Here is a 24,706-nt window from a genome sequence, read left to right as displayed (position 1 = left end):
TTGTTGTATCATGTAATATGTCTTTCCTCAGCCCCTAGTGTTGAGCGTGTGGTGTCGTTGTGCCAAGAGGAGGTGGCTCGTGCAGTTCGACAGCAGCATCTTTCGGAAGTATGGACAGTGGACTATGCTCAGGACCTGCTCCTGATAGGGGGTCTACTTCCTGAGTCTGTTTGGTTAGCTTATCATCTGGGGGACTGGAAAACAGCAGTGTCTCTGAGCCTGGCGTACACCAGTTACTGCACCAACCATTTTGACTTCACTCGGTCAGTTTGAAAACGTATAACAAACAGGCTGATGTTTTTAGAATATCGTATATTAAACTGCATAAACAGAAGAGGGTGGATGGATGGACTTCAATATTTGTGAATTTTTTTTTCCCCTGTGACATGTTTTATGACAGGCTCAGGAGGAGAGAGCTCCACCTGCCAGCAGTTTTAGAACCAGAAAGCATTTTTCAGGCGGAGTTGGAGTCTTTTCTGGGCAACAAGACTGCCTCCCAAGATTGCATTGATAAAGATGCTGACAAGAGCTTATCAGGTTAGTGAGACCTGACTTCTATGAGGTGATCCCAGTGCACATGAAACCTTTTAACCTTGCTGTCTGTGCTATTGTTTTGTCTTTGCGTGGTTGTTTTTTAAGATCCTTTGGAAGGAGAAGACTGGGACTTGTTACAGATCTCCATACAGGAGATTCTGAAAGCTTCAGTCATTGCAGGACTGAATGTTTTATCTTCACCCTTGTCTACCTTGCTGGACAAAGCCAAAGACCTGTGTTCTTCCCTACCTACCTTGGTGCCCAGTGGACTGTATCTTCCCTCCCCACCTCTGTACTGTCCACAGCCTTCTCCCAACACACAGGTGCATTAATAGAAGATCAGTGTTTACATATGGTACATTCACAGGATAATTGTCTGCTAAATGTTGTGCGTGTGTCTCATGATTAGGATCAAATAGGGACAGAGGGGCAGTTTGCAGAAATCACATGTCGACACAAAGTCTCTATGGATCTTCAAAGATTAGTGTTGCTCCTAAGATCTGGCCGGTGTTGCCGTTCTGCTGCTCAGTGGTACATCAGCTCTCTGCGCCGTGCCAGACACCTGCTACACAAGGTATTTCTTCGCTTAAGGAAGGGCTTAAAAAAGAAGTGGGATATTCTAGTTTGAATGAATGATTTAGATTAATTAAAAAAACAACAACTAAATTTCTTGTTTACAATTTTGTATTACGAGTGTGTTCTAAAAGACACATGAAAATGCTTTTTGTCTCACTGCCTACCCTTTTCTTTTTTTAATAGATCTTCATTGGTCCGCTATGCATATGGACAAAATAATGTGGTCGATCATGTCCTGTGGAATAGGTGGTGGTAAACATTTTTCTGTCTTTAATCAGATCAAGAAGAAGTATTCTCATCGATCTGCTGCTGAGGAGGAAAAGGCTTTCCCGGATGGATTGATGAAGTTCATCACTCGTAGTGGTTTTTTCAGAAGGGGGCCGAATAATGATGGTCACCTGGACTCTGACATCATTCAGACTATTAGTAAGATGCTGCTTACTGTAAATTGTGGATATAATTGGTGATGATCTAGTTTCAGGTTACTTGTATTAACCATATTTCTGCTATGAAGTTGTTTTCAGGGAGCTGTGTGCTCTATGCTGGATGCTTCATGTCAGAGACCAGCTCTCAATATGTTGCAGGAGGTATCAGGCTGCCAGAGAGCATGTTACAGATGAAAAGGTACACTTTTTTTGAGTGTGAATGTGCAATTTATTCTCTATTCTTTAGCCACTGATGCCTTCTAAATGCTCTGGTATATTTATGCTCCTCAGTTTTCTGGAGATTCTGAAGTGAATTCTGCCTGTGTTGATGCTCTCCTTTGGGCCTGTCGACTTCTGCCTTTCTCACGCTTCCTTAGTGCTGATGAAATTCTTCAAGACATACTGCTCAGCCTCATGTCTGAACTACCTCCTGTGTCTCTGGTGACAATCCCTTGGCTAATTATACATGGTATCTTATGATGAAAGACACTCTAGTGACTACATTTTTCATTCTTTGGTTTGTCTTCTTTTTTCTTAGGTTGCAGACACACTTGTAAAAGCCTTCCCAGAGGAGAAAGAGTCTGTCAGAGTCCCTTTGAGAGAAAAGTATAACTCGCTGTTGGAGAGGCTGAGGCAGTGCAATGTGCTTGGTACAGACCCCACTTTTTGTTTGCAAGTTGCTTTGAAGTGCTGTGCAACACTTAAAGATATTAATAGCTTTTGGCTTTAATCCTTCTTTTAGCATTTTAAATGCATAGAAGGCAGTGAAAGCCTTCATCTTATATTTTAAAAGGCCAGATGTGATGCCTATATAATAATTTATTATGGTCTTTAAAACAAGTCATAATAGTAGTGTTTGAGCTTTGATTTCTGTTGAAAACACGTGATAACTGGATGCTGATTCTCTGTGTAATATCTGATTCCTAGATGGGAAAAAAGAAGAAGGCAACGAGCTCATGGTGATTCTCATTCAAGACAAACACAGGCAAAGGAGGAAACATCTGGCACGACTAGAAAGGCACTTGGCTCCCCCTGTGCTCAATCTGTGGGAGAAAGAGGATGAAGAGGAGGATGATCAGGAACATGGGATGGCCATGTTAGGGCAGCTGTCATTGGGTACAAGTCTGAGTACCAGCACCATAACTGACTGTGGTTTCCCATCAATGCGAATTGATGGAGACACAACAGATGATACATCTGGGGCAGTCTCTCCTGAACAGTATTCTAGAGCTATGACCGGGTAGGCAGTGTGAAATACTATCACTGCCATTATTCTGTGGTGTTGTGTGTCTTATTTGTATCTTATTTTGCGTTATGTGATTGTTTCAGAGTCAAAAGAAAGGAGAAAGAAAGAGAAAATGAAAAGAAGACTGCTGTTAAGATTGAAAGCGTAATTCAAGAGGAGAGTAACCAAGGCAGTGCCAAGAAAATAAGGGAGCCCTCCCCACCAGTGGTTGGGACCTGGGAGTTTGAGCTGGAGGATGAGGAGTACTTGAGTTTCCTGGAGCTCTTCCTCAGCTACGTGCTAGAGAAGGATAGTACCGATGGTGGGGACTCGAGCAGTGAACTACCTTTGTTTAAGGGCTACTGCTCTGAGCTGAGGAAGAAGGAGTTGCATTCTCTCACCTTTGACGTGCTCACCACCATACATCGTCGTCAAAGAGATGGGCTCAATCCAGCAAGAAAACACCCAGGCCATGATCCACCTGTATTCAGAGCTGGTTATTGCTACAGACCTGTAAAACATGGCACAACACCTGAACTGCAAACTTCCTCTGTCTGGAATGAAACCCCCATAACCAGGTCTAACCCTTCTGCCAGTTCTCATCCTGGACTGAGAATAGGGCGGCAAAAAGGTTTGTTTGGCCTCCGACAGCAAAGCAGTGTGCCTTTAGACCAAAGAGTGATGGGAGGGCTGTCTGGTAGTGAAAGTAGGCCTATTCAAAATGCTTCAACCACTGCACAGCCATCAGATAACATATTTAGTCCTTCAGTGTCTGTGGAAGCTGTAACTGAATTGCAGCAGGGCTTGGATACTCAATTGGAATCTAAGTTTCCAGAACTGGGCAGGCTGCTGGAGTGGATGGTTCGCTGGGCTGACAAAAGGGCGCTAATGGGGCATCATGGTAGAGTAAAGAAAGATAAAGCAGGAAAAGTTGGACGAACAGCAGATGAAGGTGTAGTGATTCGTGTCAAAGCCTCAGCACCTGCCATCCTTACTTCCCTCAGTTTGCTGGAGCGCAGGTACACCGCTCAACTTGGGATGGACTGCTTTAGCGCCCACTTCCGAGTCCCAGAAATGGAATGGACAGTAGCCCCTGTGCTGCAGTCTGAGGTGGAAAGTAAGCTAGAAAGAGAGAGCAGTGTTGACACAGGCTACCCCGGATCAGCTAACACTCCTGTCACTGGTCTAGATCACAATCTACAGCAAGGAGAACTATCCATGTGAGTGCCCAATATTTTATTTACAGTCATAAATTTCTATATTAAACAAACTGGACTGACACACATTCAGAGGATGTCTTTATCGAGCCAGTCTGTACTTGCCAGTCAGTTTATTTTGGATTATAGGTGGCCAAATGAAATCTACTCTTTTATAGATAAGTCTTGATCAGTTTATAAAACTGGGTTGTGTTTAGTTAGTGCCTCCTGTCCTACTTTTTCCTACATGTTGCTGTTCTGTTGGTCCTCTGTGCCATTTAGCTGCCTCTCCAATGAGTCGTTCTTATTTTCTTCCTTGCAGTGGTTCTCATATAGATGAACCAGAAGAGCTGAAGAGTCACCAGAGTCCTCTCCCTGCTGTCCAGAATCAGCTGACTTTTGATGCGCCACACAGACCGTCAAGTCCAATACAGCCATCTCTCGATGACTTAGATGTTACACCTGAAAAAGACTGTATGACGCTATGTTATACTGCAACATGAAGGCTGCCATAACACAGTTTTTTGTTAGTTTGTTTTTTAAAGAGAAAATACTAATGGATTTATATTATATTTCTAGGCAAACACAGTGACAGTGAGGGCTTGGATGTGTTGTCTTCTGGTTCCAGTGGAAAAAGCTGCACACCCAACATGGTTAGTATCCTCTGTTAACATTCCCAGTATTCATCTCTATCATCGTGACTGTCAAAGACAATATGATTGTTGTTTTTTTCGTTTTCAGAGTTTAAAGCTTGCAGACCTAGACTGCTCAGAAAAAACTGACAATATATCCAGTTCCACCTCTGTGTAAGTTATTATACCTATATATAATGGTGACACTGTTTTCTCAGAGGAGAACATTTAATTTGTTCAGTAATGCATGTTTCTCAGACATTTCTAAAATTTAAAAAAAATCTCTGCAAATCTAAGCATGCAAAATTATTGGTGAAATTTCCTGTACAGTCATGCTGGAAGCGTACAAGAACCTCCACACCCAGAGCCTCCTGCACCTTCCATTATACAGTCTGAGGCTACAGTCCAGGCAGAAACTTCTGATTCAGCTGGCATGCCACCCCCCAAACCATCTGTAGCTCCTTCAAACTTTCATCCACAAAGCTCCACAGCTAGTGGAGCCACTGCATATTCTCCAAACTCCAATCAGCCATCAACCACCCACATTCCACCAATGAGAGAACGTCTGGGTGAAGACTTATTCAGGCTGGTTCAGGTAAAAATGGGACCAACCAAAAGGGAAGGATTGGATTCAAAAGATTAACGCTGAACTGAGCGTATTTGTCCTTTCATTGCAGCATATCAACTACATGAGTCTGAGAGAGGTTTTGGGAGTTACATTTGCCAACCTACAACTTGCCCAGCAGAGTGCTTCTTTGACCCACCCAGACATGAACTCCTCAGACCCTAATGTGCCATCATCTTCCACTACCAGGTTCGTTCCTGAGCCAAGCACCTTACCCAATCAAGCTACCGTCTCTGTGCCACATCCAGTACAGACATATTCAGGATCCAAGAATACCCAGTTCATTCACACCCATACATGCCGACCTCCAGACCAGCCTGCCAATCAACAGACACAGACAAAAGCTCTGCTGTCTAGTACAACCAGTGTAAATTTTCAGGTAAGATAAGATAAGATAAACCAATATATTTATTTATCCTAAAAACAGAGAAATTCCTTAATTTTAGAAAAATGTTAACAGATTGCTTTTCTGTGTGAATAATGCTTGCAACACAGTGAAACCAAGTTTGAAATAAGTCCTTGTTTCTTCAGGAAATGCAGCCACTGTCCGTCCAGGCGAACTCGGCAGACGTTCAGCTGTTTGAGAGCAGGAAGTTAATCCCCTCCTCCGAGGGCCTTCTCACCACTACAGACACTGTTCACAGCACTCCTGTGTTGCAGCCTTGTAATGGTAGCAGCCAAAATGACTCTGTTCCACAGGTTTTGGGCCTGAAGTTACCCCAGCAGAATGCCCCGCAGTGTTATCCGGCCCAAAACCCCCAAGCATTGCACACTTTAAATCCTGCAACCTCAAAATTTGATCAGAAAAAGTTTAAGCACAGTGACCAAACCACCTTAAAGAAAGCAGACAGGTCTTCAGTTCCAAAAAGACAGCTGAATTTTAATCCTCCACACAATCCTACTCCCAGAAACTCTCAAAATCAGATTTGGCCATCGGAGCAGTCCAGAGGTCAAGAGTTCTCCCTACTCCTTCCCGCTTTTCCAGCTCACACACCTGCAGCACTGCAGGGCCTTCGCCTTCTGCACGTACAGTCTGTTTCTCAAAGCAACATCACCTTCCCCAGATTGCCTTCTTCTCCCAGACATCCTCCTTTGATTGCAGCTCCAATTAGAGAAGCACCTGCGATCAAGCTTCTGCATATTAAATCTGAACCAAAAATGGTAAGCAGTGCTTCCCAAACGTCCTGATTTTCACATTTGGTACCGCTGTATCTTGTGTTATAGCTTATTGATGGATGCCTGTCCCACAGGAGTTACCCTTGGCCACTGCTTCAACCCATGTAACTCGTCTCTTTTCCATGGAGGATTTGACTAACTTAGTGAAGAGAAACCCGAATGCTGAAGAGGCTCGGCTGCAGTTACTTAGAGTAGACCCATCTGCTGAAACAACTAGAAGAGACCCCACTTCTTCCACCTCTATCTCCAACAACAGGCAAACACATAATAGTTCTATATTAAGTGGTTTCCCCCCTTTTTGGTCACTATTTTACTTATATATCATTTTGTGTCATTTCTAGGCTGAAGAGGAGAGAGGGGAAGGCGAGAAAAACTGAGGTCACATTCAGACCAAATGACTCCATCATTCCTACACATGAGGTAGAATGATATTAATTCCAAAAAGTTTTTTGTGCTTAATAGATATTAAGTTACAACACACTCATCATATGTTTGCTTCATTATTATGTTTTTACGTATGTTTATATATTTAGCCAGCTGAACTTCCTGTGAGTGAAGAGCCTGCAGCTGCCAAAGAGATTATCCCCGAACAGGATATTCCCATTCTTCCTGGTTGGTCCTAAATGCACAACACTTGATATTTACAGCGACATTGCATGCTTACTGTATGTTAGTAGGTTTTGGCACTGTTGAGTTTCCAGTTTCAGAGTATTAAAGCACCACTGTAGATGCCAGGAGCCACAAAATGTATGCTTTCTTTTTGAAATCGCGGAGAAGTAATACTGTTTTAAAAATCTCTTCTGAACTAGCAATAATTATTCAGACTCTTTAAAACTTTCCTCAGAAATAAGAACAAGGAGATAAGGACATTCTTGATGAGACAATATCATATATTATGTCCCATTTGCAGTTCTATTGATCTGCTTCTTGTTAACTCCTAGAATCTTTTGACTCTTCACTGACTGGTCAGAGATTATTGGACAGAGTTATGTCCACTTCAGCTGAGCTCCATGCCTTTGCTTCCGCATGTAAACGGCCCCCAGAGTGCCATGATGCTTCCACCAACACAGATCCAGGTGAGTTAAAGTTAAAGTGTTGATGCAATGGTTTTACATGGTTGTAAAGTTACTACACAGCTTACATTTATTTGTAGTTGAATGAAATTTCTTTAACAGCCTGACTGTTTTTATTCATAAGAAATAATTAGCATAAACAGTTAAAGAAAAACTTGAATTATAGCTAAAAATCTTAGCATTTATTCTTCTTCTTTCAGGTTATACTCCCAAGCTTGTGGATAAAGCTGTATCTGTCCAGGCTGGCAGCCCTAAATGTAAGTCTCTTTGAATTTGCAGGGTCAGTGATAACAGTCTGATTATTTATTTGTTATATGATACAACTGAGAATATCTGTGGGTGTGTATGTTTGTGTTCTCCACCTAGCACAAAATTCTGGGGATTTCCGGGTGTGCAGTGAAGTCACTATTCAGAACACCAAGGAGCCAAGACAGGAGGAAGAGAAAGTTATGGTAAGATCCTTGGAATACATGCTGGATTCACCAAATAAAGGAGCATTACAATTTTTAGCTACAGTAAATTGTGCTTTTGGATTGTACAGCTATATTTGAATACAACAGTATATTGTTTAACCTGCTGTTTTATGTCAAAATAGCTGCTGTGAAAAAAGGGTCTGTTATTACCTGGATGCACTGAATATATTTAGCATAGATGCTCTTTTAACGCCTGTAAATAAAAGTATGCAGGTCTTTTCATGCAGTAACTATAATGTATTAAGTTCATATGATTTATGCACACTTTTACCCCTTTTATTATATTTCATCAGGAGGTTGCTTAAAGTATCTTTTTTGTTTGTTTGTTTGTTTTTTCAGGATGTGGGCAGCCGCCAGTTCATAAGTGTCTTAGATATAGAGGAAAGGAGGCACCGTCAGGATCTTCCATTCATCCACCCTTCTTCACCTACATCTGCTCAGCTTCATGTTCTTGCAACCTCTGTTATCAGGGGTGATGATGTCGGTGCCGTTCCGCAACCGTCATTCACAATTCCAGAGAATCTCCTGAAACCCACGACTCAACCAGGTCTTTATAAGTTTTATAGAGTTCCGTCTACTGAAAATTGTTGTGCCGCTGTTAAAGCACACCACTGCTATTCTTCCAAATATCTTTGTATACTTTAGATATTCCCGAGGAGTCCCCTTCAGTCAGCCACATTGAACCCAGCAGGGTTTCCGAGAGAAACACTCCACTAAACAGTGAGACGGTTGATTTGTCTGACTCTGAGATCCTTCAGGCTATAAAGACCCAGAGCTCTGAACCACCCAGTGTCTCCTCTTCAACTCCTATAGTCAGGTTCTCCTCTTGCCTCTCAGAGCTGGATTCCAAGTTGGCTGCTCTACAGAACATTGCAGATCATTTGGAGAAGGACTTCTCAAACTCCGGGATGGTAGAAAATGTTTTGTACTTATACTACTTGTATTTTTAATGTCACCAAAGTTTACAAATTGAATTCTACAGCTGACATGCTTATGTTATAGGTAATTTCTTGGTTATTCTGTTGTGTCTTCATGTAGCTGGTTAACACTATTGAAAAGCTCAAGCCAGAGAAGGTCCCTTATGTGAGGACGACCACAGCAGTAAAGAAAACTGTCAGACTCAATGTCCCTAAGAAAGGTGCTTCCTAAAATGTATTCATCTGTAGTGAAATCATCTGCATTTTTAGTTCATCTCAAAAAATTTGTTACAGTATATAATGAAAGCGTTATTTTTGTAATATATTTCAAATATAAGATATTACATTGTGCGTCACTGTTTTTGTTCAAATGCTGATATCAGTTATATATTGTCTAACAGCATGGGCACCTGATGTGGACATTTTACCTGAACTGAGTGAATCCCAAGAAGATGATGAAAATCAAGAAGAGGAGTTTGTGTTTGATTCCAGTCCTGAAAGAACAACTTCTTTTCATTATTCCACTTCTCCGCACTGTCACAGAGCTGGTCTGTCCCACCTAAACAGCCCACCAAGTAATCGCGCAATTAATTTAAAAAAACATCACTAATGACAACAAATATATTTAACAGCAGGCTGATTTATAATAACACTTACTAGCTGTCACTCTTGTTGTTTGTTTCTATGTTTCTGTCTCACCAAAATGAGCTGAACTTGGGTATAATAATGTTTATTTTTCTCTAATAGAGGACTACTGTACCATTTGACCTGATTGTGAATCTGTCTTTATAGATGGAGGACATACTGTACTAGCATACGTGGTTATTTAAGTCATAATTCTTGTATGTTTTATCTACAGGAATGGAAGCTCAGTTAAATGAAACATTCAGGATATCTCACGTGTAAGTTGAAGTTGGTATACTGATCTTATAACTTATCATTTCTGCTGTTGATTTGCTCGCCTTTTTTCCCATTTCTCTTGAATATTAAAATATTCTGCCCTCTACCTGTCAATGTCTAGATCAGCAGATGAGAATCTGGGTCAGACTGAGCTATCCGATACAGCAGAAATCTTAGACGAGTTGATAAGAGAAGGCTATTTATCTCAGACTGACTTGGATTTGTCCACCTCACAGACTCCACACCGTAGCAGGTATAGTGACTACTAAAAATGAGTGCTGCTCAAATGGTGACTTAAACAAGTGTGATTTTTCTCTGAGCTGTTAAATATGTCCCACAGCAGGCAGGACCAACTGCAGAGTAGCTCCATGTCGCAGAATCATGCAGAGGATGAGAGAAGAGAGCTGAGGATGTGGATGAGAAGAAGACAGAGGGAAAGACTGGCTGCTTATCAAAAACACAGAGAGACCCTGAGAGAGAGGGAGCACAAACCTTTCTCTTCTTCAGCAGCAGTGGTGAGATTCAGTCGCCTTTTCATTAGGGTTTCTATCACATGCTGTGTATTTGAAATATCCCATTCACTTTGTTACTTTTTTGTTCTCTTCAGTATTCAGCAACCAAAAATAGAACGACCAGTTCGAGAAGCAGAGAGAAGAAAGAAAAGTATGTATTTTATTTACTTAATCGTTGTCTTAAAGAAATGCGTCTGCCTGTGCAAAACTATTTCTCTTGATTTATTAGGGCCCTGCTTCTTGAGCAGTACAACAAGAGGACCCATGAAGCTTTTTCTTTGGTCAGTGACTTTCTTGCCTCTCCTGCATCCACATTAAGCTCGTCAAGGCCTGAAGGACCTCAGGTGGCCTCCGCCACACACTCTTCCTTTGCTCCTCCCTCAGGCAGCACTCACAGGTATCGTCTGTGACAGTAATTCGACCGGGAACCAGACTCATTAAAGAATAATAAGAATGTTGAACACATTCCTTGTAAACTTTTTTTTAAAGATTATATACAGTGACGAGGAAAACTATGTGAACCCATGGACTTTATTTTCTGAAGGTCCAAGGCCCAAGTAGAATAAGGCTGCTTCTGTTATGATGCCATGAATTTATCATCATACGAGTGCATTAATAGTTCATCTATAGAAGTGCACCAAGGTTGTTCTCTCATTTGCTTCTGTGTCTTTGTGCCAGGATGTTGAGGTCAGGGCTGTCGACTACCTCTGTCGTATATTCAGAGACACTTTGTTGAAAACAAACTCTTGTGTTTCAGCTATAAGCAGTCACCAGCATTAAAGCTGAAATGCATTTGTCATCCTCATCCAGAAATAATAGTTGGTGTAATTATCGGTGAGAGCTGCTATTCTAGTTGTTTTGACATTTATTAAGAGATGAGCGCACAGTTACCTTTTGTGGCCTTTTTTCTAGTTACAGAATGAATTCAGAACTTTTGCAGAGTATCCAAGACGTGTACCTACAGAGACGGTGTATTAAAAAATAAACAAAAAAAGAATTGAGGCTTTATACAGTAATGGAGTTGATTTCTCTGTCCTAGAGTTTACAGTGATATCAATAATAAAAGAAGTCTGAAACCCCAGTCAGGACAAACCCCAGCCAGCCTTCGCCAACAGTTTGCTGAAGTGCAGGTACGGCCTTCTGACGATTACCACAGGAGACTGGGACTACACCGACCAGGTACTGTAATGAAATATATTGGTATTAAAGTAAATGGATGCTTAAACTGTAAAAAAGAAAAATGTTTAGGTTGTGCGATTAATTTTTATTTATTTGTTTATTTATTTGTTTCAGCGACCTTTTTGCCAAAGGACCGCTTGTCTCAAGTGACTAAACGTGGTATGCTCAAGAGCCCAAGAAAACTTCCTGCAGCGAACCACAGTAAGGAACAGCATGATTGGTACCAGAGAAAGACGGAAGTGAACAGAAGTTCTTCAGAAGGAACTGCAGTAAGAACAGGGATCCTGAGGGAGCAGACAAGGCCGAAAGAGCGAGAAGAGATGGAGCAATCAGGGTTTGATAGGCTGCAGGAGGAGTTGCAGTCTAACATAGTAAGAACCTCACTTTTTGCCACCTATTTTCCAGATGCTGTAGATGGAAAATCAACTCTGAGTCACTCTTATGATCACTCAGTGCTTGAATTAAAAACTGTAATTGCTAATTAGTTTAAGCAAACCAAACAGCAATTTTAATGTTTCTGTGTACAGTGGGGCAAAAAAGTATTTAGTCAGCCACCGATTGTGCAAGTTCCCCCACCTAAAATGATGACAGAGGTCAGTAATTTGCACCAGAGGTACACTTCAACTGTGAGAGACAGAATGTGAAAAAAAAAAAATCCATGAATCCACATGGTAGGATTTGTAAAGAATTTATTCGTAAATCAGGGTGGAAAATAAGTATTTGGTCAATAACAAAAATACAACTCAATACTTTGTAACATAACCTTTGTTGGCAATAACAGAGGTCAAACGTTTACTATAGGTCTTTACCAGGTTTGCACACACAGTAGCTGGTATTTTGGCCCATTCCTCCATGCAGATCTTCTCGAGAGCAGTGATGTTTTGGGGCTGTCGCCGAGCAACACGGACTTTCAACTCCCGCCACAGATTTTCTATGGGGTTGAGGTCTGGAGACTGGCTAGGCCACTCCAGGACTTTCAAATGCTTCTTACGGAGCCACTCCTTTGTTGCCCGGGCGGTGTGTTTTGGATCATTGTCATGTTGGAAGACCCAGCCTCGTTTCATCTTCAAAGTTCTCACTGATGGAAGGAGGTTTTGGCTCAAAATCTCACGATACATGGCCCCATTCATTCTGTCCTTAACACGGATCAGTCGTCCTGTCCCCTTGGCAGAAAAACAGCCCCATAGCATGATGTTTCCACCCCCATGCTTCACAGTAGGTATGGTGTTCTTGGGATACAACTCAGTATTCTTCTTCCTCCAAACACGACGAGTTGAGTTTGTACCAAAAAGTTCTACTTTGGTTTCATCTGACCACATGACATTCTCCCAATCCTCTGCTGTATCATCCATGTGCTCTCTGGCAAACTTCAGATGGGCCTGGACATGCACTGGCTTCAGCAGCGGAACACGTCTGGCACTGCGGGATTTGATTCCCTGCCGTTGTAGTGTGTTACTGATGGTGACCTTTGTTACTTTGGTCCCAGCTCTCTGCAGGTCATTCACCAGGTCCCCCCGTGTGGTTCTGGGATCTTTGCTCACCGTTCTCATGATCATTTTGACCCCACGGGATGAGATCTTGCGTGGAGCCCCAGATCGAGGGAGATTATCAGTGGTCTTGTATGTCTTCCATTTTCTGATGATTGCTCCCACAGTTGATTTTTTTCACACCAAGCTGCTTGCCTATTGTAGATTCACTCTTCCCAGTCTGGTGCAGGTCTGCAATACTTTTCCTGGTGTCCTTCGAAAGCTCTTTGGTCTTGGCCATGGCGGAGTTTGGAGTCTGACTGTTTGAGGCTGTGGACAGGTGTCTTTTATACAGATGATGAGTTCAAACAGGTGCCATTCATACAGGTAACGAGTGGGGGACAGAAAAGCTTCTTACAGAAGACGTTACAGGTCTGTGAGAGCCAGAGATTTTCCTTGTTTGAGGTGACCAAATACTTATTTTCCACCCTGATTTACGAATAAATTCTTTACAAATCCTACCATGTGAATTCATGGATTTTTTTTCACATTCTGTCTCTCACAGTTGAAGTGTACCTCTGGTGCAAATTACTGACCTCTGTCATCATTTTAAGTGGGGGAACGTGCACAATTGGTGGCTGACTAAATACTTTTTTGCCCCACTGTAACTAAAGGGAAAACAGATGATGTGGTTTTGTGTTAAAATGTATTTTTAATTGAATATTTTCTCAGGCTTTGGCAGGGCTTTTGGATGAGCATGGTGATGCTTCCAGATCAGAGATGGACTGGCTGGATAATCTCTCTGAGAGTGGAAGCAGCAACCTGAGCAAAATAGACTGGGAAGCTATTGAGAGGATGGCGGCTGGAGAGGAAGTCTGAGTGTCTCCAGGAAAGCAAAAATGGTCCACGTAGATACTTAAATAGCTTAAAATATTGCTGGAAAAATGAAATGTGCTGTATTTGTATGTACCTATTACATATACTGTAAATCCAAAGTGTTTTAAACTGATGAAAATAATAAATAAATAATAATAATAAAACAATAAATTACATATGATGTAATCAGTTTTGTAGCGTAATAGGCTTGTCATTTTTGTGTATGTGTAAAACTTTCTACATTTGTACTTTTTTGTACATACTTCACTTCCTTAATAATAAATATTTTGAGGCAGTTCTTCTCTCCTTTGCTCAACTTCCATTTCTAATGTTATGTTCATGTCTGCGATCCTCTGTAATTCAACCATTTTGAAGGGTTTTTGAACGGCCTGTTTAAGCTGAAGCATCTCAGTCTGATTTGATTCCAGACATTTTTTGTTTGAGGTGGACTTGCTATGTGTTTCGGATCACTGTCCAGCATAACCCAAGTGAGCATGAGCTTCAGGCTATGAATAATGGCCAGACATTCTCCTTCATGTCTCCTAATTACAGCTTCGTCCAGGCCCTGAAGCAGCTTTTTATGAATGGTGTGGGGTTTTTTTTTTATTTCAGATGCAACAGGACTTAAATCTTCAAAAAGTTCAGCTTTTGTCTCATTAGTCCACAGAATATTTTCCCAAAAGTGTTGGGCATTATCAACATAGGTTTTTTAAATTTTTTTTAAAGCAAATGTGAGATGAGCCTTTAACAAGCGGTGACTTTCTTCTCCTAAAGCTTATTTTACAATGGATCCACAAAAATGCACCCTAAATAAATCCAGTGTTTGCAATGAATTCGAACATTAGAAGAATTGTGAGCTCCTCTGTTTCATCGATGCTTTGTTCTGAGATAAATATTATTACTTTATATGTTATTGGCTTGGACAACTTATTGGTTTATCAAAACAAGGTCATACCGAAGCACACCAGCAGCGGCGCTGCGAGCCGCACAGCAGACGTACAACGAGAACGTCCGGAGGTCAAAGGTAACGTTCGTATTTGAAAACATGGATTCCAAAAGAGGAGATGAAGGTAGGAACTTTTTGCCTTTGTCTATCTGTAAGCCGGACATTATGTTAATTTTAAACATGAATGACCACTTACAATAAACTCTGTCCTGAGTTCTTAGTGAAATTAATTTAGTAACACAACATGTGAAGAAATGGACAACGTTGCTCTTTTTGTTAGCTTATTTGTTAGCTTAACTAATGTTTTCTATAATGTGAGATCTGTTTCCCATAGCATAATTTGAAACGCCGAGTTGTTGTCAACGTTCACACATTTATTTACCCCCATTTTATCCCTTTTGATCTTATCCTTATTACCCTTTAAAAGGGGAAAAACGAACAGCTACTGCTAGTTGTAAATCTTTTTGTGTAAGCTGGAATGAGGACAGCATACGTATTTTCATATTGTATTGCATTTGAAGTGGATTAAACACACTTATCGGAAGCCTACATATAAATCCCGGAATGAATTCCATGCCAATATGGAAATTGGTTGTTGTGTCGGTATCAGTATTTCTTGTACATGATTATTTGCTTGCTAGCTTTCACAGCCCCATAGTCCGTAGTTTATGTAGAGTTATGTCCCAATTTACATAAAATAATTGTACCTTAACCAGTCTTTAATAATGGGACAGATTTTAAGGGATATTGGCATATGAACTGACATTGTTTACATGTCTTACATCATGATAAATGAAAAGGGAAAGGATGGGGTTATTGATTGAAATACTGTACATTACTGGAACATTCAGAGTAGACATAGGAGGATACCTCTGTTCATCCGTGTGTACGCTGCTAGTGTGGAGTATTAAACAAAGCATAAACAATAGAGTTAGAGATGCTCTCTCAACATATATGTCTTTCATAGCCATATAATGGTTGATGCACTATATGGATAAAACCACTGGGTTACCTGGACATTACACCTACAGGAACAGTGGCTCAGGAGTTAGTTGTGGAGTCTACTAATTGGGAGGTCTGTGTAACCCCAGTATTTTTCCTGGTCTGCCTAATCTCACTGAAACACGTGATGTTGAAGCTGTTCTTTGCTCTACAGAGGAAAACAGAAACCCTCCCAAATTGAATTACTTTTCATTTTTAAGCATTCTGAAGTGATCTGAAAAGGAAATTGTCACTATGGAGTCTAACACTGTAAACAAGGCACTGACCTCTTTTACAGCAACAGGCAAGACGAGTGACGATGGAGACATTGCATCTGTCATGGGATTCTCTGGGTTTGGTATGTGTAGTCCAGCACACTTGTCAGAAAATATAAACGTAAAAAAAGTATTCTCTGATAAAGTGACAATTTGAGTTGTTGCAGTCATACATCGAGTTTTATTTTTATCTTCCAGGTAAGAAAGCCCGCACATTTGATCTTGATGCCATTTTTGAGCAGACCCGGCGAACAGCCATCGAGAGGAGTCAGCGTGTGATAGGTAAGTGTTTCATCACTGGCAATGTGATAACCCTGCTTAGGAGTCATGATGAGTTTAATTGCATTTGGAATCATTGCGTCCTTAGAGGAGCGGCAGAAGGAGATAGAAATGGAGGAGGAGGGGGAGAGCTCCAAGTCAGTCAAACCGTCAGTCCAGAGTCAGAGAGGAAAAGCTGCTTCTTCCAGGTAGGGAGGCATTTATGAGGTTTTATCCTTAACTGACTGTTACATCTGTTCTGGCTTCCAATTTGTCTACTTAAGTGTACAATATGTTTTGCTTTGTCTGACAAAGCTCATTTATTTATTTTTTATCATTTTTAGAGTCCAGAAGAGCGACAGCAGCAGTGACAGTGGCTCAGATTCTGATTCAGACTCAGAGCTTATCGGGCCACCGGTGCCTCCTCAGCATGCAGCTCAGCAGGGCGATGATGATGATGATGAGCACGTAGGGCCACCTCTTCCACCAGGTTACACAGGCAGCACGGCTCACAGTGATGATGACGATGATGAAGAAGGAGAGGCACAAGATGACGACGATGATGTATGTCTGAATTATACAATCTCTTAGTAGGCTGTGAATTACAGCATACTACATATATCTGATTACACTTAGTCTGTCTAAAGTGTTGACTTTCTTCTTGCTCATTAAGAAAACAAGATTTTCTCAGTAAATGTTGGGCCATGGTGGTATGTTAGTAGTCTATAAGTGTTATACAGCGCTTTGCAGATCCATGTTGTAGCTGTGTACTGTGAGTTACCCTTCTTTGTGCATGCGCTCTGCATTATTTAGCTTGCCATGAATTATCCAAGAGTTAAAAACTATGAAGATGTTGATTTTTTTTAAGCTGCTCTTCCTCTTTGGTGTGAACTCTGCTGTTGTTTCTCTTCCTGTACAAGATAACTTTTCAGCCAATCAGCTCTCTCCTTATACGTGGCACAATTGCCACTAGGCTATGAGCTGCTGAATTTTTGGATTTCCGCGTTGGTTACATTCCCTTAACCTCGTCTCTGTGTCGCTAAAAGAACTATTTTATTATCATTGCAGGGTAATAAAAGTAAATAAAAATAAACAATGAATAGCTATTTGAACGGTGAAATAGCATGCACAGTTACAGGACCCAGATACTGAAGAATGGAATGGACTGGCTTTTTCCACAGTGCTTTTACATTGATACTGACCACTCAAAGCTCTTTTCACTATGAGCCAATTTATAGTGTGATTTTCCTACTGTGACAGATCACAATCTCGACATATAAAACCAACATTGTGTTCTGTGTTTGAGGTTTTAAAAAAAAATCCAACCACAAGATGGCAGCAGGAGAAAAGATTAACATTGTTAGTTTTGCACTGTACACGATAAAAGGTGAACTTTTTGCCTATTTTCTTAGTTGTGCTTTTTTCATTTGTTTTCTTTACATTACCAAAAGGACAATGACACCTAAAATATCTGAATTTTTAATTAGAAGGATTTTTAGAATGTGTGTATTGCTTTTTACAGGAAAGTACTATCTACACAATATGTCAGATTCCAACCATTCACAAATATGACTTCTGTCGTTAAATGTCTTAGACTCACAACCTGTTAATGTAAAAATATCATACATATTGCTGCACTTTGATCAATTGACATAATATAGACTTGTGTTGTTTTGCCTTTTCCTCACGTTCATGTCAACTTTCTGTCCCAGAATCCAGTGAAAAAAATTCCAGACACTCATGAGATCACGCTGCAGCATGGCACTAAAACGGTAAGGCTTTCGCCTCTAACACCCAGCCAGTAATTAGAGCTGGTGACAACTCTATTCTCAGTTGACATTGAATAAAATTCTATTTTTATCACAAGCTTGTAAACAGTACAACTTTTGCTTATATTACGCACACACACACAAACATCTGGTTTCGGAGGCCTCTCATTGGATTTTCAGTTAACATTTATCTCACTGATTTTAGCCAAAAGAGCAGCTGTGAGGCTGTTACTTTTCTGCTTTTGTTTAGTCTGGTATCCAGATCTAGCACTTTTTCAGTTTTTAAACAGTTTAGTTCTAAATTATTGAAGAATAAACTTAAAATATTTGGGTTGTATTTATTTCTGTGCCTTTTAACAAAGCCAACATGACTGTATTGTTAAAGATTTCTAGTGTTATAACTAGTAATCAGCAGCGGCTTGCTTTCTGAGTTGTACAGGCTCATAAGTTGTCTCTTGGTTTTCAAACTGCTTCCTCAGGTGTCGGCTCTTGGCTTGGACCCCTCTGGAGCCCGCCTGGTGTCTGGTGGATATGATTATGATGTTCGATTCTGGGATTTTGCTGGGATGGACCAGGCTCTGCAGGCCTTCAGATCTCTGCAGCCTTGCGAGTGGTACTGAGAACAGCAACACACCTCCTTGACACGTGTTCAATAATTAATTTCATGTAAACATCCACTACACTGACTGCATTTCCATGTGCCAGAGTGTATACACTTTCACAAACACACACACACACACATCACCAAACCTCATGCTAACTCTGCGACATCCTCTGTTTTCATGCAAAATGAGCCTTTTGAGAACAGATGGTTAAGATATGTGTCTGTTTGTGTGTTTGCATGTGTGTTTACTCCGTGTTTAACTAAAGCCATCATCAAAGATCAAATTCTTTTTTGCTTTTGGGAAGCAGTGGGCCCATATTTTCTACTCCAACTTCCAACTTTTGTGATGCCGAAGTATTCTGAGATTTCAGCATTTATCTCGGAGAGTAAAATCACACCTAATCATAGTAAAATCTTATTAAAAAAATATGGTACAAGTTGTAATACTCTAGAATGTTGCAGGTATTCGTGTTTTAATTTCTATAGCAACTGCGGTCTACCCAGGATTCACTGCTAATTCCAAACATGCAGCGGACGATCTGTTCTTCTGCGCTGTGGGTTGACCCTGCCAGTGCATAATGGTAGCAATGTGTAGTTGGTTTTGTTTTTGTATGTGGGGATAACGATGTGTGTGCTGTGTGAGAAGCCAGCGGCACTCAGGAAGAGAGGAACACATGCTTTCGGGATGGACCAGGCTCTGCAGGCCTTCAGATCTCTGCAGCCTTGCGAGTGGTACTGAGAACAGCAACACACCTCCTTGACACGTGTTCAATAATTAATTTCATGTAAACATCCACTACACTGACTGCATTTCCATGTGCCAGAGTGTATACACTTTCACAAACACACACACACACACATCACCAAACCTCATGCTAACTCTGCGACATCCTCTGTTTTCATGCAAAATGAGCCTTTTGAGAACAGATGGTTAAGATATGTGTCTGTTTGTGTGTTTGCATGTGTGTTTACTCCGTGTTTAACTAAAGCCATCATCAAAGATCAAATTCTTTTTTGCTTTTGGGAAGCAGTGGGCTGAGCTGGAGCAGGTTTCCCCTTATTAACGCTACATTTAATTTGATTACAGTGTGATCTAGGAGTCTGTTTGGTTTACTAACAAGCCGGGCTTCATATAGAAAGTTGTTGAAGCTTCCTCGGCCTGGGAACTGGATGAATCTGAGGGCTCATGTTTCATTTGCTCTGACAGAAAGCAGCTGATCTCACATTCAAACAGATTTCCACCTGGTCTTGCCCTTGCTCGACCAATCAGAAGCGGTTATCTAAAACGGGGTGGGTTATTTTTAGTGAATACCGTAGTATGTTTACATTTTTCCAGTGCTGATTGCTACCTCTTGCTTCGCTTTGCTCTAACTGTTTGTAGGGTTTGCCCTTTGATAATGCTCCAAGCAGAACTGAGAGGTTCCAGACTAATAAGCATTTGCACATTAACCTCGCAATGTCAGCACCCTGCCCCTATTTTTAAAACATCAGTTTTTATCAGTGGATAATTTTCTCTGTGAAAGCTTTGTTTTTTTATGCTTTAAAAACACTTTATTAGAAATATTCTGCTGTTGTTATAGTTGGGTGTCTTTGTTTATTGTTGTAGGCCAGTCATACAAATAATCAGGTACATCAGATGTTGAGATGTTTTGGTCGTATAGTTGCAATTATCTGGTGTTTATTTGTGCCTGAAAAAGTGAAGAATTAAAAGCTTATATAACAATGTTTTAGTGAAGCAGTCTTTGTTGTGCTGTTTTTGTGTCTCCTCAGCCATCAGATCAAGGCCCTGCAGTACAGCATCACCGGTGATGTCATGTTGGTGGTTTCGGGCAATGCACAGGCCAAGGTGTTGGACCGTGATGGCTTCAGTGTCATGGAGTGTGTGAAAGGAGACCAGTACATTGTGGATATGGCTAACACAAAGGTATGCCAAACTGCTGACTGTCAGTTTCTACAATAAAATCTAACGAAACAATAACAATGCGCTCTAAGAGGATCAGACGAGTGGCAATGAAGCCAAGAACACACAAGTTTACTAGAAATGTCAGTAATAATCGCTCACTGCAGTCAAACGCCACACGTTATGCCAAAAAGTAACTCCATTGTTACAGTTTCCACATCTGCTTTAATCTGAGTCATGAAAAATTTGTTCTTCAGAAAATATAAATAAAAAGAAAGTGCTGCGTGGCTCTGTAAATGACATAAAACAGGTGCTCATCAGTACGGCGAAACAACTCAACAAGTGCAAGTCTAACCAAGAGATTTCCTGAGGCACTCTCTTGGTTAGAATTATAAAAATATTTAATAGACATGATAAAATTATAAAATAGTTGGAGCAAGCGACCTACATGTATCCACTAAAAAGTCTTCATCACACCCCGATAATGAAGAAAAACAACTCCCTGTCTGTTGTTTTATCGCATTTTGTAAGCATGCAGAATCACTGTGTCAGTCTGGTTATTATTATAGATGTTTACGATACATTTTGCTATCATTTCACTGCCCCCTTGATTTTCTCTTTGAAGCCAGATTGTAATACTGCAGATGTGACTGATCATCTAACAGCCCATATTTTCTACTCCAACTTCCAACTTTTGTGATGCCGAAGTATTCTGAGATTTCAGCATTTATCTCGGAGAGTAAAATCACACCTAATCATAGTAAAATCTTATTAAAAAAATATGGTACAAGTTGTAATACTCTAGAATGTTGCAGGTATTCGTGTTTTCATTTCTATCCGGTTGTTCAGTCTGACGTCACTAGCCGTGTCTGGGTCTAAACTCCGCTGCAGGTCCATATATCAAACGATCACTATGGGATTACTGAGAGTTGAAAAACTGTCTAAAGTCTTTCATCTTTAATAAAATGATCAGCGTTCTGCTCTCCCAGGTGTAACAATTGAGTTTAACATCCAGGCATCCATGAAAACGGAATTTATGACATTTAACGGAGTTAGAAGTTAGCAGGGAGTTAGCTCGCTAGCTTCTATCTAAATACAATATAGCATGTCCTGACTGCGGGGTTTTGGAAACAAATTAAAACGTACAGCTCTGCTATCACTTCCAGCATAAATGAAGACAGAAAACTAAACAGCAGTGACGTTTGTAGGGTTACTGAAGTTGGGCTAGCTGGTATATAATGATGTGCTACGTGACCGCTAGCGACACAGCTATGTTAGCATAATATAAACAAGCTAACTTTTTTTCCACTCGATAAAAGTTAATGTGAGTGTTCTCGGTGGTCAGGAACAAATGTAATCGCATGGCAGGATGCTGTAAAAGGACCAAACTTCAGCCAGGAGAACAACTGAGATAATCCATCCACAATACGAGGTTAGTCATTCATATACTGCTGCATGGGCTGGGCTGTAGTTACATCGTAAGGTTTTAAAAACTGAGCTTAAATAAATGATTAGCGGTAATAAAAGCCGAGGGAGGTCAACAGTGATCACTGACTGTTTTAGGAGCTTTTTGAGATCAAATAGAAGAAAATACATAACATTAAACATGTTAACAACACAAAAGCCATATTAAACGCAGACTACTTTAGACCCGGAAGTAGGATTCGTCGCGTCATCACTGAACAACCGGATAGCAACTGCGGTCTACCCAGGATTCACTGCTAATTCCAAACATGCAGCGGACGATCTGTTCTTCTGCGCTGTGGGTTGACCCTGCCAGTGCATAATGGTAGCAATGTGTAGTTGGTTTTGTTTTTGTATGTGGGGATAACGATGTGTGTGCTGTGTGAGAAGCCAGCGGCACTCAGGAAGAGAGGAACACATGCTTTCGGGACTGTCGCGGTTCATTTCTTGCATATACCTGAATCTACAAAGAAGGATCCTAATTGAGTGTCCATGTTTGGATTTTATTGTGTTTAAGAAAGGCCATATTGGTAGTCAATGAGCATCTGTGCCTGCTGCACTGCATTTAGACATGGTTTATACCACCCATATGAATTACTTGAAGTGAAGGCCCATTGATCGCAAATAGTGTTTTCCTTGATGTCCTACATTCTTGTCCTGCACGGTCACATCTGGTGCTGATGGGGGAGTTTGGTTCAGTGAAAATGCGTTTTGGACGGGTGACGGTGTCCCAGTCAATTAGCTGTGTCTTATGTGATAATTAAGTCCTTGCTTTTATTCTGTCTCTGTTGACAAAAACTAATTTCCTTCCTAACTAACCCCACTGTGTGCAGAGATTTGTCACACGCAGGCCTGCACTGTATGTACATGCAGTATGATCACATGGTATTGCTTCTGTCTCCCTGAATATGTATTGCTGTCAGTGATACTTCTCTGAATAAATACTATAGACAAGACAAATTTCCATCAGCAGGTGAAAATAATTTTCGTACTAGTTCCAATTTTTGCACAAACTATTCTTCTTATTCTTTCAGTATTCCCAAATGTAAACGCTAACACAGACACTTTTCTGGCCTAAGGAAATTGTGATAATAAAAAACTGGGCTTGCCCATCCGTTCTTGTCTGTTTGTCATTATAATTCTTTGCGCTTACTTTTGTTATCGATATCTGCTGTTTTTTAGTCTTTCGCAAGTTGTTGTTGTGAACCTGAGAAGCATAATGCAGTTACTGGAGAAGAGTAATTTTCCATTGCTTTCTGATGATTACACCAGAATTAGGAAAAAATGTTTCATTAAATTAAAAGAATTGCATTTTTCTTTTCTAATTTAAGGAGAAACCTTAAAGTCCTAAGAGATGCGTTCATTTACTTGGTAACTGGATTGTGCGTAATTATTCAGCTCCCTGAGTCGATACTTTGTAGAACCACCTTTTGCTGCAATTACAGCTGCCAGTCTTTTAGGGTATGTCTCTACCAGCTTTGCACATAGAGACTGAAATCCTTGCCCATTCTTCTTTGCAAAACAGCTCCAGCTCAGTCAGATTAGATGGACAGCGTTTGTGAACAGCAGTTTTCAGATCTTGCCACAGAAATTCGATTGGATTTAGATCTGGACTTTGACTGGCCCGTTGAAAACATGGATATGTTTTGTTTTAAACCATTCCATTATTGCCCTGGCTTTATGTTTAGGGTCGTTGTCCTGCTGGAAGGTGAACCTCCGCCCCAGTCTCAAGTCTTTTGCAGATTCCAAGAGGTTTTCTTCCAAGATTGCCCTGTATTTGGCTCCATCCATCTTCCCATCAACTCTGACCAGCTTCCCTGTCCCTGCTGAAGAGAAGCACCCCCAGAGCATGATGCTGCCACCACCATATTTGACAGTGGGGATGGTGTGTTCAGAGCAGCTGTTTGTACTGACATTAGATTACACACGTGCACTCTATTTAGTCATTAGCACTCGTCAGGCAATGTCTATGGGCAACTGACTGCACTCAGACCAAAGGGGGCTGAATAATTACACACACCCCACTTTGCAGTTATTTATTTGTAACAAATGTTTGGAATCATGTATGATTTTCGTTCCACTTCTCACGTGTACACCGCTTTGTGTTGGTCTTTCACGTGGAATTCCAATAAAATTGATTCCTGTTTGTGGCTGTAATGTGACAAAATGTGGGAAAGTTCAAGGGGGCCGAATACTTCTGCAAGCCACTGTAGATGAGTTTGAGATTATTGTCCTAACTCTCAATGCCAGTGGTAAGTTCTTCTCCAGTTACCTGCTTGAAAATATTACCTTACCCATACTTGAGTAACCACAGACCCTACGCCTTGCAGGTGAGAGCTTCTTGCATGACACTAAGGTATCCCATTAAACCCTGTGAAAAAGCAGATTTTTTTTCCTTTACATGAAAAGTTGTCTTTTACTTCTGGGATGACATTTGCGCTAATTTAAAAAAAAAAAAAAAAGACATTGTTTTCAGTGATGCATTATGCTTTGAACACTTGGAGAAGGATGAATCTGATTTTTTTAAAGGAAGCTAGTGCCTTTTTCACACTCATGCAAAGCTGTTTTGAAGGTTGCTGTTTTTGCACAGAGGAGGGAATTAGTGAGGGGCTTCACGGACCATTTGTACTTTCCTGATCATATAGCGAGTGCATATTTTACCATAAAATTTAACAGCTTAGCAATTTGTAGTTCTTTTTAGTCATAAAACAGCAGGTCATATGC

General features: G+C 40.8%; 2 protein-coding genes across 6 annotated transcripts in view; both read left to right on the top strand.

Moving 5' to 3' along the window:
* Positions 1 to 24,706, top strand: part of cplane1 (ciliogenesis and planar polarity effector 1) — a 171,710-nt gene that overhangs the window by 7,856 nt on the left and 139,148 nt on the right. For 3 of the 5 annotated variants that reach the window (XM_080907465.1, XM_080907464.1, XM_080907467.1), the window contains 34 exons: positions 32 to 263; positions 401 to 537; positions 640 to 857; positions 944 to 1,108; positions 1,389 to 1,536; positions 1,625 to 1,734; positions 1,827 to 1,976; positions 2,074 to 2,185; positions 2,463 to 2,775; positions 2,865 to 3,980; positions 4,279 to 4,430; positions 4,536 to 4,609; positions 4,698 to 4,762; positions 4,919 to 5,183; positions 5,266 to 5,592; positions 5,745 to 6,374; positions 6,464 to 6,645; positions 6,731 to 6,809; positions 6,923 to 7,001; positions 7,331 to 7,465; positions 7,663 to 7,719; positions 7,829 to 7,914; positions 8,275 to 8,482; positions 8,581 to 8,846; positions 8,974 to 9,073; positions 9,254 to 9,427; positions 9,712 to 9,754; positions 9,874 to 10,005; positions 10,093 to 10,267; positions 10,360 to 10,415; positions 10,494 to 10,661; positions 11,304 to 11,443; positions 11,558 to 11,814; positions 13,642 to 14,091. In XM_080907465.1, the coding sequence (XP_080763591.1) occupies positions 32 to 263; positions 401 to 537; positions 640 to 857; positions 944 to 1,108; positions 1,389 to 1,536; positions 1,625 to 1,734; positions 1,827 to 1,976; positions 2,074 to 2,185; positions 2,463 to 2,775; positions 2,865 to 3,980; positions 4,279 to 4,430; positions 4,536 to 4,609; positions 4,698 to 4,762; positions 4,919 to 5,183; positions 5,266 to 5,592; positions 5,745 to 6,374; positions 6,464 to 6,645; positions 6,731 to 6,809; positions 6,923 to 7,001; positions 7,331 to 7,465; positions 7,663 to 7,719; positions 7,829 to 7,914; positions 8,275 to 8,482; positions 8,581 to 8,846; positions 8,974 to 9,073; positions 9,254 to 9,427; positions 9,712 to 9,754; positions 9,874 to 10,005; positions 10,093 to 10,267; positions 10,360 to 10,415; positions 10,494 to 10,661; positions 11,304 to 11,443; positions 11,558 to 11,814; positions 13,642 to 13,788 (6,698 nt within the window). In that variant the 3' untranslated portion in view covers positions 13,789 to 14,091. Of the gene's footprint in view, positions 1 to 31; positions 264 to 400; positions 538 to 639; positions 858 to 943; positions 1,109 to 1,388; positions 1,537 to 1,624; positions 1,735 to 1,826; positions 1,977 to 2,073; positions 2,186 to 2,462; positions 2,776 to 2,864; positions 3,981 to 4,278; positions 4,431 to 4,535; positions 4,610 to 4,697; positions 4,763 to 4,918; positions 5,184 to 5,265; positions 5,593 to 5,744; positions 6,375 to 6,463; positions 6,646 to 6,730; positions 6,810 to 6,922; positions 7,002 to 7,330; positions 7,466 to 7,662; positions 7,720 to 7,828; positions 7,915 to 8,274; positions 8,483 to 8,580; positions 8,847 to 8,973; positions 9,074 to 9,253; positions 9,428 to 9,711; positions 9,755 to 9,873; positions 10,006 to 10,092; positions 10,268 to 10,359; positions 10,416 to 10,493; positions 10,662 to 11,303; positions 11,444 to 11,557; positions 11,815 to 13,641; positions 14,092 to 24,706 lie in introns of those variants that run through there. The other 2 variants (XM_080907466.1, XM_080907468.1) reach the window with 2 other exon arrangements.
* Positions 14,791 to 24,706, top strand: part of wdr70 (WD repeat domain 70) — a 44,173-nt gene continuing 34,257 nt past the window's right edge. Inside the window, exons 1-8 of the mRNA XM_080875432.1 lie at positions 14,791 to 14,855; positions 16,011 to 16,070; positions 16,186 to 16,269; positions 16,355 to 16,454; positions 16,590 to 16,809; positions 17,958 to 18,017; positions 18,494 to 18,627; positions 20,389 to 20,542. Of these exons, the coding sequence (XP_080731558.1) occupies positions 14,831 to 14,855; positions 16,011 to 16,070; positions 16,186 to 16,269; positions 16,355 to 16,454; positions 16,590 to 16,809; positions 17,958 to 18,017; positions 18,494 to 18,627; positions 20,389 to 20,542 (837 nt within the window). The 5' untranslated portion in view covers positions 14,791 to 14,830. The remainder of the gene's footprint in view (positions 14,856 to 16,010; positions 16,071 to 16,185; positions 16,270 to 16,354; positions 16,455 to 16,589; positions 16,810 to 17,957; positions 18,018 to 18,493; positions 18,628 to 20,388; positions 20,543 to 24,706) is intronic.

The sequence above is a fragment of the Rhamphochromis sp. 'chilingali' genome (assembly GCF_963969265.1).
Source record: "Rhamphochromis sp. 'chilingali' genome assembly, chromosome: 2".
NCBI classification, from domain to species: Eukaryota; Metazoa; Chordata; class Actinopteri; order Cichliformes; family Cichlidae; genus Rhamphochromis; species Rhamphochromis sp. 'chilingali'.
The sequence above is the reverse complement of the archived record's forward strand: the minus strand, read 5'-3'. Positions and strand labels throughout refer to the sequence as shown.